This window comes from Dipodomys spectabilis, unplaced genomic scaffold, assembly GCF_019054845.1.
Source record: "Dipodomys spectabilis isolate Male_0828 unplaced genomic scaffold, ASM1905484v1 ptg000231l, whole genome shotgun sequence".
Lineage (NCBI taxonomy): Eukaryota > Metazoa > Chordata > Mammalia > Rodentia > Heteromyidae > Dipodomys > Dipodomys spectabilis.
The window spans coordinates 7,589,588-7,608,865 of record NW_024870908.1 but is presented as its reverse complement, the minus strand read 5'-3'; the positions used below and the strand labels follow the sequence as shown (position 1 = coordinate 7,608,865).

At 58.3% G+C, this 19,278-nt stretch overlaps 3 protein-coding genes across 3 annotated transcripts; 1 reads left to right on the top strand and 2 right to left on the bottom strand.

The window, feature by feature from the left end:
- Window positions 1-6,851: 6,851 nt before the first annotated feature.
- Window positions 6,852-10,682, top strand: Mlst8 (MTOR associated protein, LST8 homolog). The gene is made up of 9 exons (XM_042698414.1): window positions 6,852-6,933; window positions 7,352-7,522; window positions 7,622-7,673; window positions 7,761-7,923; window positions 8,185-8,260; window positions 8,348-8,500; window positions 9,331-9,455; window positions 9,570-9,733; window positions 9,953-10,682. Exons 2-9 carry the CDS (start codon window positions 7,394-7,396, stop codon window positions 10,069-10,071), a joined length of 981 nt encoding a protein of 326 aa, XP_042554348.1. The 5' UTR covers window positions 6,852-6,933; window positions 7,352-7,393; the 3' UTR covers window positions 10,072-10,682.
- On the bottom strand, window positions 10,477-11,720 carry Bricd5 (BRICHOS domain containing 5; the record flags this gene model as incomplete). The annotated part of the gene is made up of 5 exons (XM_042698148.1): window positions 10,477-10,571; window positions 10,671-10,824; window positions 11,058-11,159; window positions 11,231-11,386; window positions 11,592-11,720. Coding segments are annotated over 5 exons (636 nt in total), but the record flags the coding sequence as incomplete, so codon positions are not given.
- A 1,366-nt stretch (window positions 11,721-13,086) lies between these two features.
- Window positions 13,087-15,872, bottom strand: LOC122123814 (phosphoglycolate phosphatase). Its single transcript, XM_042698315.1, has 2 exons — window positions 15,148-15,872; window positions 13,087-15,044 (listed from the first exon to the last, which is right to left on the bottom strand). Exons 1-2 carry the CDS (start codon window positions 15,785-15,787, stop codon window positions 14,719-14,721), a joined length of 966 nt encoding a protein of 321 aa, XP_042554249.1. The 5' UTR covers window positions 15,788-15,872; the 3' UTR covers window positions 13,087-14,718.
- Between the last annotated feature and the right edge of the window lie 3,406 nt (window positions 15,873-19,278).

Here is a 19,278-nt window from a genome sequence, read left to right as displayed (position 1 = left end):
TCCTGGTAATGAATTCGGTGTCGGGGATCCCGCATGGTGCACCCCGCACCCAGCAACACCTCCCAGCAGCCTCAGCTCCTCCCTGGCGGCTACAGCGCAGCCCCAGCCCCAACCCCGCTCCCTGCGCTCCCCGCCATCCACCGTCACCGGGAGAGGCCTCAGCTCCCAGCGTCCAAAGGGACCACAGCCTTCTCCCTTCCTATCTGAAGGCTGTCCTCTGGCCCTTCCTTAGCTCAGTCTCTATTTCCTCAGTTTCCCCATTTGCAGGGAGGGGCAGATCAACACGCCTCAATTCAAGAAGGCTGTTGGGAGAAGTTGGTGAGGGCTGCGCTAGCATGATCTGACCCTCTGCCCCTGTGGTCCTAGGCCAGCAAGCAACCACCAGGATGACCAGAGGACAGGAAAGAAGAGACAGCAGAGGGAACCCCAGGATCATGTGATTCCCTCATCACCCAAGGGGTCAGCTCTTGTCAGGCTCGGGGAACAAGCCCAGGACTCCTGGTATGTGCCCGGCTCCCAGAAATGGGCCCTAAATGCACGGACCCTCACTCTGTTAGCAACCAGTTCCTGGGTACCTCACTTGATAGGGTTGAATTTATTGTCCCCATTTTACAGATTAAGAAACTGAAATTCAGGTGTGAAGTGGCTCACACCTGCCACCCCAGCTACTCAGGCGGCTGAGATCTGAGGATCGTGGTTCAAAGCCAGGCCAGGCAGGAAAGGCCATGAGACTCTTATCTCCAATAAACCACCAGAAAACAGGAAGTGGCGCTGTGGCTCAAGTGGTAGGGTGCTCGCCTTGAGCACTGGCCTTGAGCTGAGGGACAGTGCTCAGGCCAAGAGTTCAAGCCGAAAGAAAGAAAGAATGAACCCGAGAATCAGTGAAGTTTTGTGCAGCCAGGCCCCAGAGCCTCACAGCCTAGAGTCTCCACTTTTTGTTCCCTTCTGTTTGTTTTTGACACGGAGTCTCCTCCTGCAGAGCCTGCTGGCCTTGAACCGGCTGTGGCACCCAGGCTGCGCTCAGATGCTTCATTCTCTTCTCAGAGCGAAGTGCTAGGATGTCAGGGGGGTACAACAGCCCCAGGCTGCGGTCTGGGTGTGGATCCCTGTTTATTCAGAGACTTTTCCCAGTTCTTCTTCTTACAGGGACCCTGAGGTGGTTACTTTGTCAGAGCCTCTGTTTCCCCTCAGGAAAACAGGGGTGAGTATAAGACCATTAAGCTACCTCAGGGATGAGATGCTACCAGCGGCCACTCCGGGATCACTCAGCCAATGATGGCCGGATGTTGTTTTGGGTCTCCCTGCCTGCGTTGCAACAGTATTTGATTCATTGTTGCACATTCCTTACCAAGCACAGGCTGCTTTATAAAACAAAAATAAAAATTAGAAGACACTATCATCATCACTACTATTGGGCTTGGAGCTGTTGAAGGGGGGAAAAAATCACCTTAACATTTACAGAAAAATACAGAGACTTCTGAAAGCTCAAATAGTGTAACGTGCATTAATAACCTGTTAAATAAAGTATGTTCTATGCTCTTACCTTGGCAAACACACTTTCATCGTGACCTGAAAGGCCGAGTTTAAATTTAGAATTCTTGCCTGTCTGGGCACAGGTGGCTCACGCCTGTAATCCCAGCGACTCAGGAAGCTGAAGTTTAAAGCCAGTCCTGGCAGAAAAGTCCATGAGATTTTTATCAGCAATTAACCAGCAAAAAAAAAAAGCTGGGAGTGGAGCTGTGGTTTAGGTGGTACAGCACCAGCCTTGAGCGGAAAAAGCTAAGGAATAATACCTAGGCCCTGACTTCAAGACTTGGGCCAACACAATAAACAATAAAACGAATTAATTTAGAATTCTTAGATTACTTTTGGGTAAGGAACCAGTCCCCTATCTGCAGCTGCTCTGTTCTTGCTCATTCTTGGTCTCCTGTAGGACCCTGGTGGGCAAAACAGCAGCTGGGCAGCAGGTAGACTTCCGCTCTGGGGCCCAGAGGTTCCTCCCGCCCAGAGTGGCAGAAGGCGGCCCACGACTCCCCCTGCTGGGTGAAACCCCAGCCCGGAGCTCACTCTGCCATCCATCCAGTGACCTTGCACAGGTTTCTGCTGCTTATTAGCCACCTTGCTTGGCCCAGCTTGATCCACCGGCGGCTGATGGAAACAGAGACCCCTGCCGGGGACCTCCAGCCCAGGGATGGGGGGAGGGGCACCACAGCCCCGGCTGCGGGACGAGGAGGCAGAGGCGCGGGACTTGGGCAGCCCTCCAGGAAGCCAGGCCTCAGAGGACCATCCTGGGAGGAGGAGGGCCGCTGAGCCAGCAGAAATGCTGAGGCTCTGCCTTGGGGTAGAGCCGCGGCCGCTCACTGCAGCTCCGCCGGGCTGCCCTCCTTCCTGGAAGCCTGGTTGCACTGGGCCGGCCTGGAGCCTCAGCCAGTGCTCAGTGGCACCCCCCAAAGACTGAGCACTTGCTCCTCCTGTGGAAAAAAGGGAGCGTGGATGCGCCTTCTGCAGGTGTCAGCTGCCATACTTCCTATCCTTCCTGCAGGCAACCACTTCTGTGAAGCAAGGTGCCCAGAAAGGCACAGAGGCTCAAGAGACGCATGGCCCAGCCCCCTCCCGCCCCTTCTCCAGCTGAGGAGCCCGGGCTGCTCAGACTGGCAGGGGCCCCGCCCAGCTGCACAGCCATGCTGAGGGCAAGCTTGAATATCAGCAGCCTCCCTGGCCTCTCGGCTACCCCTACCCCCCAGATCCACCTGCAGCCCCACAGGGAGGGCAACAGCTCAGAGCCTGGAGGCAGGTGAGGACTCACCCCTGCCCGCCACACTTCACCCCTACTCCTCCATCTGTCTTGATTTATACCGATCCAGACGGTCTCCTGTCAGGAGAACACTCATCACGATTTGGCAGTTCCTCAAACAGCTGAACATAGTTAACATTCCACTCAGAAGATATTTCCAAGAAATATGAAATACAAACAGGTGTATGTAGATATCCATATCTACTTATACATATCTATTGTATGTCTCGATATAGACGTATGTACACACAGGTATATCTGTATATATTTATCGTAACAGCAGCACAAACAACAGCCACAAAGGAAGAAGTAGCCTGGCACCGGTGGCTCATGCTTGTCATCATCCTAGCTGCTGAAGGATTGAGGATTGTGTTGTGAGGCCAGGCTGGGCAGAAAAGTTCACTGTTTACCACTACAACCCGCACAAAGCAGGAGGTATGGTTCAATAGGTAGATGACCAGCCTAACAAAGAAAGAAATGGGCAAACTTATAAAGTGGGAAGAAGAGTTAGCTGCCAAGGGGCGGGGAAGCTGGGGGGTTACTTCTCAGAAGGTGAAGGAGTTCTTTGGTGATAGTGACAAGTTCTGGAGATCCACAGAGAAACTGGCTGCATGGCATTATCGCTGCACTGAGTACCAGCGAATTACTCACTTTATTTCACATTATGCTGTGTGTGTGCTGGCACTAAAGCTAGAACTCAGAGCTTGGGCACTGTCCCTTTTTTTTTTTTTTTTTGGCTCAAAGCTGGCACATTACCACTTCAGCTACAACTCTACTTCTGGCTTTTCACTAGTTAATTGGAGATAAGATTTCCATAGGGGCTGGGAAGGTGGCTCAGTGGTAGAGCGCTTGCCTAGCATGCATGAAGCCCTGGATCCAATTCCTCAGAACCACATACACAGAAAAAAAAAAAACAGGAGTGGTGCTGTGGCTCAAGTGGTAGAGTGCTAGCCTTGAGCAAAAAGCTCAGGGACAGTGCCCAGGCCCTGAGTTCAAGCCCTAGAACTGGCACACAAAAAAAAAAAAAAAATCAAAGAATTTTCCTGGGCTTTCCTGCCCAGGCTGGCTATGAACAATGATCTCAGCCTCCTGAGCAGCTAGGATTACAGGTATGGACCAGCACAGCCCAGCTTACAAGCTGTATCTTGATTGAAATCTGAACGATTAGTTTTACTCAAAATAAAAACACCAGAGCACAAAGTTCCACTTAAACAAGCACTTGAAAGGTACTGAGAGCCAGGATCTGTGAAGGTGAGCCAAAATGGAGAAACCAAGAGGCCCCAGGTGGGCAGGGGCCAGGACCAGGACCTGGAAGGTGCCAGCAGATTCCAGAAAGTTCAGGAGAGGCAGGTAGATAATGCCTCACACAGGTTTGTAAAAGACCACTGTTTCATACAATGGTGCACAGAGCAAGCCGGGAGGCGCTGGGGGTGGGGTGGCCAGACTGCAGCACTGGAAGAAGACAGGAGGTCACAGGAGGTGGAATCTGCTGAAAAGAAAAGGCAAGGGAGGGGCTGCATCTGGAGTAGGCACTGGCCGGGCAGAGGGAGGACAGGGAGGAGTAGCCTGGACTATGGAAGGGAGTGTCTCCTGTGGAACCACGGGTGTGCGTGTACAAGTGTGTGTGCCTATGCGTGTGTGTGTGCACCAGCAGTGGATGGAACACAGAGCCTGAGCACTGTCCTTGTCTTTGCCCACTCAAGGCTGGCCTTCTATCACTTGAGCCACAGCTCTATTTCTGGCTTTTTGGCGAATTGGAGATAAGAGTCTCATGGAGCCGAGTGCCAGTGGCTCACACCTGTAATCCCAGCTACTCAGGAGGCTGAAATCTGAGGATCACGGTTCAAAGCCAGCCCAGGCAGGAAAGTCTATGAGGCTCCAATTAACCACCAGAAAACGGGAAGTGGTGCTGTGGCTCAAAATGTAGAGCGCTAGCCTTCAGCAAAAGAGCTCAGGGACAGTGCCCAGGTCCTGAGTTCAAGCCCCAAAACTGACAAAAAAGAAAGAAAGAAAAAAGAAAAGAAAAGAAAGAAAGAAAGAAGTCTTTCTTGCCCCAGCCAGTTTCAAACCTAAATCCTCAGATCTCAGCCTCCTGAATAGCTAGGATTACATACATGAGCCACTGGCGCTCAGCAGAGCTGTGTTTCTTAGGGAACTGAGTATGTGTGGAGGAACAAGGTTTAGCAACCTCTTCTGGTGTTGGAGATTGAGTGGAAAGGCTTCAGAGGAAAGAAGGCATTGGAAGTCCCAGAGCTGGGGCTGGAGCCTCCAGGGACCCTGTGAACAGAGCGATGTCCGCAGGGCACCAGCCTCTGGAGAACATAAAAGGGAATGCATGCCAAGGTAGGGACGGAGGGATGGGAAATTTTTCAGGTGTTGTGTTGTCAACCCTGGGACAGAGTGTCAAGAGGTGGGGGGAGGGGCTGGGAAGGTGGCTCACTGGTAGAGCGCTTGCCTCGTATGTATGAGCCCTGGGTTCGAATCCTCAGCACCACACAAGCAGAAAAAGCCGGAAGTGGCACTGTGGCTCAAGTGGTAGAACACTCACCTTGAGTGGAAGAGCTGAGGGACAGCACCAGGCAGAGTTCAGGCCCCACAATTGACCAAAAAAAAAAAAAGGGGGGTGGGAGGAAAAGTATCCACTGAAATTGGCGAAGAGAGCCAGCCAGTGACCTTGAAGAATTTTCACTGGAGAGTCTGGGGTAACACAAGAATGAGTGGGAGGCTGGGAACTGAGCCAGTGATGTGGAAAGGACAGGTCTGAGCCAGTGGCCGTGTAGGGAGAGCTTAGGGACTGTTCTGTTGTTAAAGGCAGTCAATATAGGAGGAGGTCTCTGGGTGGATGGGCTGAGAATGGGGTACATAGAAGGAGCCAGACCCATCGTCTACCAAGGACCAACTCAGTCCTATCCCTAAGTGCATAGCAAGGAACTAAGGGAGAGCCGGACACCTGTGGCTCATGACCTGTAATACTAGCTACACAGGAGGCTGAAATCTAAGGATTGGGGTTCAAAGCCAGCCCGAGCAAGGAAGTCCGAGACTTGGATCTCCAACTAACCACCAAAGAGCCAGAAGTAGAGCTGAGGCTCAAGTGGTAGAGAGCTAGTCTTGAGCAAAAAAAGCTCAGGGACAGTGCCCAGACTACGAGTTATTTATTTAGTGCCCCAAGACTAACACTAAATAAAATTTAAAGAATAAAATGAAAAAGGAAGAAAGAAATTGAGGAGAATCTGTGTGGAAGGCCAGGCCTTCTGCACCTGTGTGGTTTATAGGGCTGAGACAGAAAAGGGGGTGTGAGGTGAGGGTCCCCTAGGGCTGGACAGGCCTAAAAGGGCCCAGATTCATTTTGCTACATCTAGCCAAAAGAACTACAGGACTTTAGCTTCATGTGAACTCTGGTCCTGGGTGCTGTCCCTCAGCCTTTCAGCTCAAGGATAGCGCTCTACCACTTGAGCCACAGCGCCATTTCCAGTTTTCTGAGTGGTTTATTGGAGATGAGTCTCACAGTCGTTCCTGCCCTGGCCTGGCTTTGAACCACGATCCTCAGATCTCAGTCTCCTGAGTAGCTAGGATGACAGGCGTGAGCCACCGGCGCCGGGCTAAGTTTTTGGGTTTTTTTTATTTTTTATTTACACGAGATATAACATTTTTTTTTTGGGGACAGGGTTTTGCCACGTAGCCCAGGCTGGCCTTGAACTCATGATTCTCCCGCCCCAGCCTCCCTAGAGCTGACAGTACTGGCTTGTGGGTGACACCCTCTGGTCTAAGTCCGTGCCATGCAACGTTTATGACATGCTTACCCTAAACATAAAGTAACTTCGTTGCTTATCCAAAATTCACAGCTTGGAATCTGCCTGGCAATCCCGGGCCTGGTGACGGATGCAGGTGCAGGGGCCTGGAAGCCGGGCAGCAGCGCCCGAGGGCCGCGGGGTGCGGTGAGTGGCGGGGGACGAGGCCGCGGCCCCGGAGCCCCCCCCCCCCGCCGCAGGACGTTGGTTTCGTCCCAGCTCCCCCCTCCCGCGCCGCGTGGACTCGTCCTAAGGGCCCATCGATAACTCTAGCTTCGGCCCCGGCCTCAATCGACTCGCTCCGGCTCTCCAAGCCGCCCTGGGCCGCGGCCGAGCGCTGCGCGTGTTAAGGTACGGAAGCCGCGGGACGGAGGCTGGGAAGCGGCTGCTGGGTGGCTGGGAGGACCCGGCCGGGGGAGCATTCCAGAAGGACGGGGCCAGGGAGCTGGACGGAGCAACGACAGAGTTCGGGGCGGCGGGGGGGCGGGGAGGTCCGGGCCAACAGCGCCCCGGCCCTTTGGGGCCTGCCGCCGTGCAGCCACACATGCGCAGTCGCGGCGCCCGGCTCCTGCGGCCCGCTCGCCGTGCCCGGCCGCGCATGCGCAGCTCGCTCCTGCGGCAGACAGCCACCGGCGTGCCTCGCCGGTGCGGGCGGCTGCGGGCTGAGGCCGGCGGCGAAGGCGCACGCGGCGTGGGGCCCTGGGGAGGCCGTCCGAGCCGCACTGGCCCGCGCTCCCCGCTTGTCCCCCCGCGCCCGTCTCCTCCCCAGATGCTCTGAGTTTTGACCGTCGCCGGGCAGGCCTCGGCCGCCATGAACACCTCCCCAGGCACGGTGGGCAGCGACCCGGTCATCCTGGCCACGGCCGGCTACGACCACACCGTGCGCTTCTGGCAGGCCCACAGCGGGATCTGCACGCGCACCGTGCAGCACCAGGACTCCGTATCCTCCACCCCGCCCGGGGGCGGGAAGGTGGCCCCCGCGGGACAGCAGCAGGGGCGTCCGGGCTCTCTTCCCTGCCACCTTCCTTAACCCACCCAGCAGGTGAACGCATTGGAGATCACGCCCGACCGCAGCATGATTGCTGCTGCAGGTACAGGTGATCCTTGACTTCTGCCCACCGCCTCCCGGCCTCTGACAGGTCCACCCAGCCCTGCCTCAGTTCCGCCCCTGTCCCCAGGTTACCAGCACATCCGCATGTATGACCTCAACTCCAATAACCCCAACCCCATCATCAGCTACGACGGGGTGAATAAGAACATCGCGTCGGTGGGCTTCCACGAGGACGGCCGCTGGATGTACACAGGCGGGGAGGACTGCACCGCCCGCATCTGGGATCTCAGGTGTGCGTCCCGGAGCTGGGCAGGAGGGCCCCGCCTAGGGTTGGCTGTGGGCTGAGCCAGGGTGCTTTGTGTTGGCGCTCTAGCGAAGGAAGGAGAAAAGCCTGATGGAGCTCTCCCTACCTTGAGGCTAGGCGCTGGCCTTCCATTTCCCAGGGAGGAAAGGCCAGAATTCCCCACGAGTCAGCTCCCAGCAGCTGGAGAAGTTGGCCAGGGCAGGGCATCCAGCCCGAGACAGTGTGTGACTCTTGACCGCCACCACAGGTCCCGGAACCTGCAGTGTCAGCGCATCTTTCAGGTGAACGCGCCCATTAACTGTGTGTGCCTGCACCCCAACCAGGTGAGGGGCATTCCTGGGGCCGGGCACCCCAGGGGGCGTAGGGGGACCAGCAGCGTGCTCATGCCTCGCCCGCCCCACACACCCCAGGCGGAGCTCATTGTGGGTGACCAGAGTGGCGCTATCCACATCTGGGACCTGAAGACCGACCACAACGAGCAGCTCATCCCCGAGCCCGAGTTCTCCATCACATCCGCCCACATCGACCCCGACGCCAGCTACATGGCAGCCGTGAACAGCATGGTGAGCCCAGTGGACGGGCCGGAGGAGAGGCAGCTCCTGGGTCGGGTGCATCCCTGGGTGTCCCGTGGGCCCCGTGCTGCCCCCCCAGCCCCAACATCCATCCTGCGCCTCACGCCAGGAGCCTCCGTGTGCCGCTCCCGCTGGCCCCCTTGCTGCTTGCCCTGTCCCCTGCCACCACCCGCCCCGCAGGCCGGCCACTCCCCTCCCCTGCTCACCTCCTGGTGCTGGTGGGCTCCCTTCCTCCTCTCTGGGCCTCCGGACCTAAGTCACCTATTTCTTCCTCGGCCATTGAAGCGTCCTGCAGCCTTGCTGGCCGGACTTCGACATTCCCTTAAGGAGACCACGAGATGCTGGGCTCCTTCCAACGGCCCAGAGAATACTCTGGTTTGGGCCTCATTTTCTCCCTTTACGTCACTTAAATCCCAGCATGTTGCTTTTTCCACATCCCAGACTTCTCCCTGGGTACCGCCTGCTGGCCAAGGCGCTTCCCTGCTGGGCAAGTAGCACCCTTAGCCTGTGGGAGAGAGTGAGTGAGTGAGTGTGTGTGAGTGTGTGTGTGTGTGTGTGTGTGTGTGTGTGTGTGAGAGAGAGAGAGAGAGAGAGACAGGCCGGTGTTGACTTGTGCTCTTGGCTGGCTGGGCATGCCGTTGAGTGGGGCCAGGCCTCCCCGGGGCCTCCTGTAGGCAGGAGGTGCAGGACCCACCTGCCTGTCATACCTCTGGTCCCTTTGCACATTTAGCCACCACTGCGGGGTGTCCCCAGATCCAGGCCTAGGTTTCAATGCATTCTGGTGCTCTGGGTGTAGAATGACTGCCCCCCACTGTCTGTAGGGCAACTGTTATGTGTGGAATCTCACGGGGGGCATTGGTGACGAGGTGACCCAGCTCATCCCCAAAACCAAGATTCCAGCCCATACGCGTTACGCCCTTCAGTGCCGCTTCAGCCCTGACTCCACGTGCGTGTTGGCCTGGTGGCTGGTGGGATCTGGCCTGCCTGGGGCTGGCAGTTTGGTGGGGGGGGGGTCGGGTAATGCAGGAGCAGCTGCATCCCCACGCACCCCTCCCCCCAGGCTCCTCGCCACCTGCTCAGCTGACCAGACATGCAAGATCTGGAGGACGTCCAACTTCTCTCTGATGACGGAGCTCAGCATCAAGAGCAGCAACCCTGCAGAGTCGTCTCGAGGCTGGATGTGGGGCTGCGCTTTTTCCGGGGACTCGCAGTACATCGTCACGGGTGAGCCTCGCCCCCCCCCCCCCGCCCCGCCCCACCAGGGGGGCCCTTCCTCCCCGTTCTCCGCCAGAGAGCCTCCCCTGCCCCTCCAGGGGGTCCTGTCCTCCCCTTCCCTCTCTCCCTCCCCCCTCCAGGAGGGCCCTCTGGAGGGGCCAGTTGTGCTGCCTTCCTCCCTCTGCCCTAGGCCTTGGCCCTGAGTTGCCGCTCCATTCCCCTCTGTAGCCTCGTCTGACAACCTGGCCCGGCTCTGGTGTGTGGAGACTGGAGAGATCAAGAGAGAGTATGGTGGGCACCAGAAAGCTGTTGTCTGCCTGGCCTTCAATGACAGTGTGCTGGGCTAGCCTGAGTTCTCTGGACTGCGGACCACCACCAGGCAGTGGCTCCGGTGGGATTCGCCTCCACAGCACCCTGGCCGAGGAGAGCCTGTGCGCGTCAGGTCAGCTCTCCCTCTTGGCCAGCCCAGATCTGCCAGGCCAGCCTGCTCTCTGTGCCCAGTTGCTCTTCAGGATGCCCACTGCGCCAGGCTGCATTGCCTGGGTGGGCAAGGGCCGCACCGCCGAAGAGACTGGAGCCCAACCCGAGGCTGAGCCCCGTTTCCCTCCCGAGCCCCGCCCCCGCCCCACCCCGTTCAGTCCTGAGGCTGCAGGGAGCACCACCATGGCGAGATCAGGGTTTATTAGTCTCTGACAGCAGCCGGCGTCCGCGGCGCTGGCCGGGGACAGGGCCGGCCTGGGCCAGGCAGGGTTTTAGTCCGGGAGGTAATAAAAGCAGACGGACACGCAGATGTTGCTCGGGAAGCAGATGTCGATGCAGAGATAGATCAGTCGCTGCCTCTGGGGCCCTGGGGAGGGAAAAGGGGCTCATCAGTTCCTAAAGGGCTCTCCTTGCTTAGCCCGTCCTGTGAGAGCCCAGTCCCCTCCACACGCCTGCCCCGACTCACCCTCTGCTCGACGGGCCCAGTAGATGGGGGTCTCTGCACAGAGGTGCCGCACGGGGGCCCCCACCTGGGCAGGCTCCACGGCACGGTCCCCAAGCACTGCCAGCAGCTCCTGTGTGTGCTGGGGGTCCCGGCCGGGCGTGCGGGGTCCTTGGGCCTGTAGAAAGACTCAGTGGGCCCCGTGTGCAGGCAGTGCCCTGCCCTTGGCTGGGTGGGACGTCACCTCCCGCCCCCACCGCCGCAGCATCTGCTCCTGCCAGCAGCCTCAGCAGAGGGAAGATAGAGCTTTCTGTTCCTCTGAAACTGGAGCCCTGGCTGGCCAGCGGGGCTGCACACAGGACCTTTTGTCTGGCCCCTGGCCTGCAGGCCCGGCCAGCTGGGCTTGCTCACCCTAGAAGTGTCCACCAGCAGGCGCAGGGTCTCCCGGTCTCGGGCCTCCATCGGGCGGAGGAAGCAGGCCTTGTGCTCCGCAGGGCGGTAACAGACGCAGCCCTGGGGAGGCAGGTGGGTGAGGCGGGGGCATCCCAACCCCAGGCAGGCTGGCAGCCTCCCGGCCCACTCACGCTCTGCCCGTCGAACAGCACAGCCCAGCTGCGGTTGCTCTGAGGCGGAGTCACTAGGATGGTTGCCATGTTCCTGGCCATGTCCACTAGGGTGGTTTGGTTGGACTGGGGCCCCGGGAGCCCCGGGAGCGGGAGCCGGAGCATCTGCGGCAGCGGCTGGGGGAGGAAGGTTAGACTTCAGCCGTGCAGGGGTCCCAAGCACGCCATGCCCTGGCCCGGGCCATTTCTGTTTTCCGCGTAGCCTCTCCCTGTACTCTTTCCCCGTTCCGGGCCAGTGTTCTGGCCCTGGCTCCACTGAAGGGCTGAGGCGGGCGAGCTGCCTGGCGCACCCCTCTGCTCACGCCCTGCTGGAGGGGCTCACCTTGGGTGGGCTGTGAGCAGAGCCGAGCAGCGCTCCGGTCACGGCCCCCGCCGCAGCCAGCGCCAGCAGCAGCAGCAGCCCCGCGCCTCTCCAGACCCCGAGGCAGGATTTGGTCTTCAGCTGGGGGCATCAGAGCAGGCTTGTTCAGGGAAGGAGGGGCTGCGGGGGGGGGGAGGGGGGAAGGGGGATAGCCTTCCTGTCCCCTGCTCAGGACAGCTCAGGTCCTTGTCCCAGGGGAGAAGGCGCTTACCTGGGCAGGCCTAGGCCCTGGGCTCCCGCTGTGGCTGCCCTCCTCCATACTGCAGCCCCTACTGACAAAGCACCAATTGTCCCCTGCCCCCTTCCAGCCCTCGGCCAGGGAAGTCTCAGGAAGCCTTTGATGAGCCCAACGACTGTGCCCTCCCAGACCCCACCGCCTCCTCCCCGCCCGCCAGTATCTGATATCCCCGATAGTGCCAGGATGGCCCTCTCCCCCACCGGCTGGCCCAGCCCTGGACGCCTGGCTTGTGCGGACAGAAGAGCATGGGGTCTTGGGAGGACATGAAAGTGAGGCCTTCGCAGGAAGCCAGCCCAACTGGCCGGCTAGGGAGTGCCCAGGCCCAGCCGGTGATTTTATCTGGTTTGGGCAGGTTTAATGCTTCCTAGTGTGTTTCTGGTGCCTGTTACCTCAATAAATGAGTGTTCAATACACTAAGGGTGCAGGGCTATGCCCATCCTTCCCAGCCAGCACCACCAGAGGGCTGTGAGCATCCCATAGACCCGTGCCCAGGAGGGGCCCAGGCCGGCCCACAGTGAAGCCGGCCTCCAGCACGCCAGGACAGTGAAGTCAGCTTCCCTGCCCCCCCTCGCCCCCAGCACCATTTCTGCTCTCCTCACATTGCCTTGTGTGGGTGTGCCCACCACCCGCCACCACCCGAGGCCCTGTCTGGGGGCTCTGCTTTTCCTGATGCTTCTCTGAAGTGGACTGGGCTGCAGCAGCCAAGTGTTCCAGCTCTGGAATTGGAATCCCACCTTGGCCTTCCTTTCTGTGCTGGGCCTTGGGTTTTAACCCAGGGCCTGTGCACTGTCCCTGAGCATTTTTTTTTGTCAGTTGTGGATCTTGAATTCTGGGCCTGGACACTGTCCCTGAGCTCTTAAGCTCAAGGCTAGCACTCTACCACTTGAGCCATTTCTGGTCTTTTCTGTTTATGTCATGCTCAGGAATCAAACCCATGGCCTTATGCATTCAAGGCAAGCACTCTACCATTAAGCCACCTTCCCAGCTCCTCCCTGAGCTTTTTTGCTCAGGGCTGGTGCTCTATCACTTAAGCACAGCCCAAGTAGAGACAAGACTCATGGAGCTGTTGCTGACTTAAGACTCTGATGCTCAGATCTCAGCCTTCTGAATAGCTAGGATTACAGGTGTGAGCCTCCAGTGCTCTGCTACTTATTCTTACCCTGTCGCCACCCACCCCTAGGCAGAAGTCCCTGCTATGAAGACGAGAAGACAGCTCAGTTGGAGTTTTAGAGTTTAATGTGCATTTGGGTACACACAGTGAAGTGGGTGGGAGGTGGGGCACATAAGAGACTTCCGGGCCCCTCCCCAGCAGATCAAGGCTGTGGCAGCTGCTGTGGGGGATGAGGCCCTCATGGGCCTGCTCAGTATCCAGACACACCGTTAGCCATCATCTGCATTGCCACCCTCCACTGCCCGGCCACACGGCCCCTGGCCGTGGGGTGCGTGGTTGCAGGTACGGGACACTTTATTGCTGTGAGAACTTGGTGAATGGGAAGTGTTGTGGCCACTGGGATTCAGGGTGAAGCACTGGGAAGGAGTCGGCCGGGAGCCATGTTCCAGGCTCTGCCCAGTGAGTGCTGCAGACGCCCCACTCTGCCAGGTCAGCAGACACAGGGAACAGGTGCAGGAGAGGAGGCCAGGCCCTGCTGAGAGCCTGTTGGCCGCTGGGCCCTGCCCATCTTACCATTCGGCTATCAACAAGGGAGTCTGAAGCCAAAGCAGGTGGCTTCACCGGCCACTGATCAAACCCCACCCTGACCCAGGCTCACCCCAGGACAAGGGAAGACAGGAAGAGTGAGTATTTTGTAAAGGACTTCCTGCACTGAGGTTGGGGCACCTCTCCCCTTCTTACCCCTGGGGCGGGGGTGGGGGCGGGAGCCACAGGAAATCCTTGGCCAGCACACTGCTAGCCTTCAGGTGAGCTGTGGGACATGGAAATTCTTCAGTGGGATTTACCCCTATGAGACAGAGTACAACCATTAATCTACACACTTACAATTCAATGCCACCACTCACAAATGTGTTCACAAGTTAAAAAATAATGTTTTTTGGTACCAATGCTGCTCTGAGCTACCTTCACAGCAGCCCAGAGTTCAGTGACGGCACCCACACCCATTCGGCCACTGGGCCTACCATATACTCAGTCTGAGTCACCTGGGTTTAAATGCACACTTCAGACAGCTGAGGTTTGGCTGGGCAGTTAACAGAACTGGGCAGCTGAGTGTGAAGAGCTGCAGCCCTGGACATCTGAAACGGAACAGATACTCAATTGTGACATCAAAGTGGTTTTCAAGGAAGCAAGCAGGCAGTGGCAAGGCAGCACCTCTCACCCCGAGAACAGGGCGGCACCATCAGGGAGCAGCCCCTCCTCCACTCCAGAGGTGAGGCTGGATGTTGCATCGGGCTGCTGGGCTGCGTGGGCACACTGGAAGCCACAAGCCAGCCCTTCTTCCTCTCTGCCCTTCAGTGATGATCCCTGAATTAAGTTTTCCAGTAAAACATGTGACGTACACCCCTAGACCCAACTCGATCTCACAAGCAAGGCTTGAGGGCTACCTGAATCCTGGGCAGATACTATGTCTGCCCTCACTGACAGATACAAAGCCCAAGACCCACCTGACAATGCCCTCCAAGCTTAAAAGTGCATCTTAAAATATAAGCATCTGTAAACAACACCTCCCCCCAAGCGTTTACTTACAACATTAACAACTACCACCCTCTGCTTAACTTCAATTGCAGTCTGTGGCCACTCCAACCATGCCTAAGTCCCACCTATTAATCTGGGTAACTGATTTTTCAATTTTCTTTTTCTTTTTTTTTTTTATTCCCGAGGTTAAAGACACTAGATCTTTAACCTTGAAGGGCGGGCAAGAGGTCAGCTATGCTGTCAACATAGAAGTCGGGGACCATTTTCTTCTTGGACATACAGTCACTTTCCTGATTGCTCTTCACATCCCCAAGAGTGGAGACTCCCGTGAGGGTCAGGATGGTCTTCAGGCCACAGGTGGCGCCCAGCAGGATGTCTGTGTCCAGGCGGTCCCCCACCATGATGGTGCGCTCCGGGACGATGCCGTATTCCTGGGACACGCAGTCGAAGATAAACCGGCTGGGCTTCCCGATGATGTCGGCCTGGCGCTGGGCAGCCATCTCCACAGCTCGAACCAGGCAGCCGGTACCTGCGGGACGGAAGGAAGGGGACGTCTGGGTCAGGGGGCAGGCAGGCAGGCAGGCAGGGGCCGAGGCCCGCCCGGCCGCCTCCCCGCCCCGGGGCGCACGGACCCGCGATGAAGTGGCCGTTCTCCAGCGGGAGCCGATTGTCCATGTTGGTGCCCACGAGCAGGCAGCCGGGCTGCTGCAGGTAGCGCACGGCCTTGGTGAGCTTCATGTAGCTGAAGTGCGGGTCGAAGCCCACCACCACCGCGCGCACGTCCGGCTCCAGCGGGGCGGCCAGCCAGTCGCCGGGACCCTCGCCCCGCAGCGGCTCGGGACCCACGCCCACGCTGGCGATGCCCACGGCCTCCAGCTCGGCGGCCAGGGCCGGGCTGCCCAGCACGTAGGCCTTGGGGGCCGGCGCGCCGGACAGGCGCTGGCGCAGGTAGAGCGCGGTGCAGTAGGCCGTGCCGAAGACCTCGAGGCCGGCGCCGGGCCCCGCCGGGCCGCCGAAGCCCAGGCGCCGCAGCTTGTCGGCGTAGGCGGCGCGCGTCTTGCTGCTGTTGTTGGTGATGAAGCCCAGGCGCTTGCCGCGGGCCCGCAGCGCCCGCAGGGCCTCGGGCGCGCCCGGCACGGCCGTCTCCCCGCGCCACAGCACCCCGTCGCAGTCAAACAGGACCGTGTCCACGTCGGCCAGCAGCGCCTGGGCCCGCTCGGCGCTCAGCCGCACGCAGCGGGCGTCGTCGCCGCCGGCCTCCGACTCCGCCATGGCCGCCCGCCGCCCGCCGCCCGCCGCCACCGGCCACCGCCGCCGCCGCCGCCACCGGCCGCTCCTCGCAGCCGCCCGCCGCGGCGCTCGCCCCGCCCCCGGAGCGCTCATTGGCCCCGCGCCTCGCGCGCGCCGCCCATTGGTCGCCGTCCGCGCCAATCCATGCGCGCGTACCGCGAGCTGCGAAGGCTCGGCGCCAACGGCCGCGTCCCAGTTCGGGAAGGCAGGCGGGCATTGGCTGCCGGGCCCCAGGAGCCCCGACGATTGGCTGGCCGGGCGCCAACCGGCGTTCAGGGTAGAGCGCTCGCTGCGGAAACGTTGCGGACCGAGCGCGGCACGGAACGTAAGAGCGCTGCTCATTGGCGGCCGCGGGGCAGCTCGCCCATTGGAAGCCGGCGGTCAGCATAGGTGACGGAGACCCTCGGTTAAGTGACCCAGGGCCAGGACGGCTGCCGATTGGCCGGCTTTCCCGTGGTGGGCGGAGCCCCCGCTGGAGCCGGTGGGGCGGGGCGCGGTCCTTCCCCGGCCGGAATCACGTCCGCATCCTTGCGGAGACTCGCGGGGGCCTGCGCTCACGCTCGGGCCGCGGCGTCGGCGCGTGAGGCGCAAACCGTCCGGGTCCTGGGACCCAGCGGAGCCTTCTTCCCCAACGGGCCCGGCGCCCCCGCCTGCAGCCTCTGCCGGCGGCGGGGCGGGGCTGCGGCCGAGCCGGACCGTCCCGGAGCCGCCGGCCGCCGGGGTCCTCGCAGCTTCGTCTTCACTCGAGGGGCATTGGGAGCTGCGCTGCCCGGTGGAATGTCCACCCGCAACCCCGGCCAAGTGCGGGCGTGCTGCACCGTTCGCGTCGGGACCAGCCGGGACCCACACGCCGTTTACTTTAGCACACGGAGCCAGAGTCCGATTTTCCTTCGCATACCTTGCGTGTGTGCGTGCGTGTGTGTGCGCATTCTGGGCCTTGATTCTGGGCATTGTCCCTGAGCTTTTTTGTTCAAGGCTTGGTGCTCTTAGCATTTGAGCCACAGCTCCATTTCCGGTTTTTGAGTAGGTTAATTGGAGATAAGAGTCTCTTGGGAACTTTTCTGCCTGGGCTGGCTTGGAACGGTGAGATCCTCAGATCTTGGCCTCCTGAGTAGCTAGGATGACAGGTGTGAGCCCTTGCGCCTGGCCATGGGGCTGGTTTAACTTCGGCGGAGGGATAATTATGTCTGCAGATGGCAGAAAGTGGGCTGACCTAGCTGTAAGAGGTACAATTCACCAAGAGGGGAAGATTGGGGACAGTGTCCTGGAGAAATCTGGAAGTACCAGTCGCCCTCAAGGAAGAGTACTGAACTTTGGTGGGAACAGGGAAGGATGACCTTGTGCCACACCTGCAGCCCTGTCCCCCCCCTCCTTTTTTTTTCTCTGATTAGTTAAGAGTTGGAATCTGAAAGGATTTTCTGCCCAGGCTGGTTTTGATCCTTGATCTTTTGGATCTCAGCTTCTTGAATAGCTAGGCTTGCAGGCAGGAGAGACCAGCATTCAGCCTAAAAGGGCTCCTTGATGTGTATCTGAAACACAGTACACCTCCAGTGGATGGCACCATTAGGCCTCCCCCCAAGTGAAAAACTGCTCTCAATGCTTTTTTCTGGTTCCCCGAACTGCCCTGGCTTGCCCTTGAGTCCTCTAAGCAGAGATTATCTCTTTAGCCAGCTTTTCTGGCTTACCTACACATTCAGGCCACCCAGTGCTTTAATGCGCTTCCTTCCTCAATTCCCTGGATGCTGGCTTTTCTTTTCTCAGCACACCCTTAAGGGAGGTGTTCCAGGGATCTGGACTCAACTTCTCTTGAGAAGCCCTGCAGACCCATGCTCCAACCCCCAACCTGCTGTTTCTTCTCTTTGTCTCTGAGACATCCATACTAAACCCTGACAGCTTCTCCAGCTCTCTTCCTGCCTCTCTGTAGAGCCCTGAGATCCTTCTAGTGGCAGAGGGATCCTTGTTAATTGGCGGATAACACAGTTTGAACCTGCTTGTTCTGCTGGTACTCCACTTGAACCACCAGCCAGAAAGATCCTTAGGAAACACCAACAGTCATTCTTCTTAAAACCTATCGGTGGTGTAGCAGGGTATGGAGGCCCATACCTATAATCCTAGCTATTCAGGAGGCTAAGATCCAAGAATCAAGGTTCAAAATCCAGGCAGGAAAGTCTTGAGACTTTGATTTCCAATTTACCACCAAAACTCTGGTAATGGAGCTGTGGCTTATGTGGTAAAGCAACAGCCTTAAGTGAAAAAGCTAAGGTCAAGTGCCCAGGTCTTGAGTTCAAACCCCAGTACCAGTACAAAAAACAAAAAACCTGTCAAGCCAGGTGCCTGTGGCTCACGCCTGTCATCCTAGCTACTCAGGAGGCTGAGATCTGAGGACTGCAGTTCAAACCCAGTCTGGACAGAAAAGTACCCATGAAACTTTTTTTTTGGTCAGTCGTGGGGCCTGAACTCGGCCTGGGCACTGTCCCTCAGCTACTCAGCTGTAAACTAGCACTCTACCACTTGAGCCTCAGCTCCACTTGAGCCTCAGCTCCACTTGAGCCTCAGCTCCACTTGAGCCTCAGCTCCACTTCTGGCTTTTTCTGCTTATGTGGTGCTGAGGAATCGAACCAGGGCCTCATGCATGCAAGGCAAGCAATCTACCACTGAGCCACCTTCCCAGCCCCCGCCCCCCCCCCCCCCCATGAAACTCTCTCCAATTAACTGCTCAAAACCCAGAAGTGGATCTGTGGCTCCAAGTGGTAGAGTGCTAGCCTTGAGCAAAAGAGCTCAAGGACAGCACCCAGGCCTTGAGTTCAAGCCCCAGAACTAGCAACAAAACAAAAAAAAAAAAAGTCAGTGGTAAGTAACTCATGACTTGTTTTCAGAATGCAGCTCCAGGGCTAGAGGCATGGCTCAAGTGGTAAAGCACCAGTTCTGAGGAAAGTTGAGCCAAGATGCCCTGAGTTCAAGCCCCTGGTACCTACCTGCACGCAGGAAAAACTTCATCAATCATTCCACGCTGCATGCTGATGACCCCTGTCTGCTGCTGCATGCTGATGACCCCTGTCTGCTTCTCGTACATCTCAGCTCCCGCCAAGCCAGGTTTCCAGGGGCCCAGCTGGGTGGTGCAGCATGGAGCAACTTTTCTGTGTCCTGAGGGTAGAGCTGCCCCCTCTGGGCTTATGTCTGAGAGCTGTGTATGGTGCTCCATCCTCCTTGGAGATGATCTGAAATGGCTCTCAAGGACCCCTCACACCAGCATCCAGGTGGTACACTGAGAATAACAGTCGGCAAAGCCAGCCTGGTGGGTCCCAGCCTGGGTCTGTCGTGGGATCGGCCTCCAGGCAAGTATCCCGGAAGGTCTGCGCTGCTGCCTTTTCATCTTCAAAAATGGGGATGATCTCTTAGATGAATCAATCCAACAAATCAGTTTCAAAGAGGTCACTAAATGTAACCCGTATAAAACATTAAAAGGAACTTAA

What these genes read in the sequence shown, in the direction of transcription:
- Mlst8 (XM_042698414.1), top strand. Translation starts at nt 7,394, where the DNA reads ATGAACACCTCCCCAGGCACGGTGGGCAGCGACCCGGTCATCCTGGCC. An exon ending in CCGTGCAGCACCAGGACTCC is followed by an intron (nt 7,523 to 7,621) that starts GTATCCTCCACC and finishes TAACCCACCCAG; the next exon opens with CAGGTGAACGCATTGGAGAT. An exon ending in TGGCAGCCGTGAACAGCATG is followed by an intron (nt 8,501 to 9,330) that starts GTGAGCCCAGTG and finishes CACTGTCTGTAG; the next exon opens with GGCAACTGTTATGTGTGGAA.
- LOC122123814 (XM_042698315.1), bottom strand. Translation starts at nt 15,787, where the DNA reads ATGGCGGAGTCGGAGGCCGGCGGCGACGACGCCCGCTGCGTGCGGCTG. An exon ending in GAACGGCCACTTCATCGCGG is followed by an intron (nt 15,045 to 15,147) that starts GTCCGTGCGCCC and finishes TCCGTCCCGCAG; the next exon opens with GTACCGGCTGCCTGGTTCGA.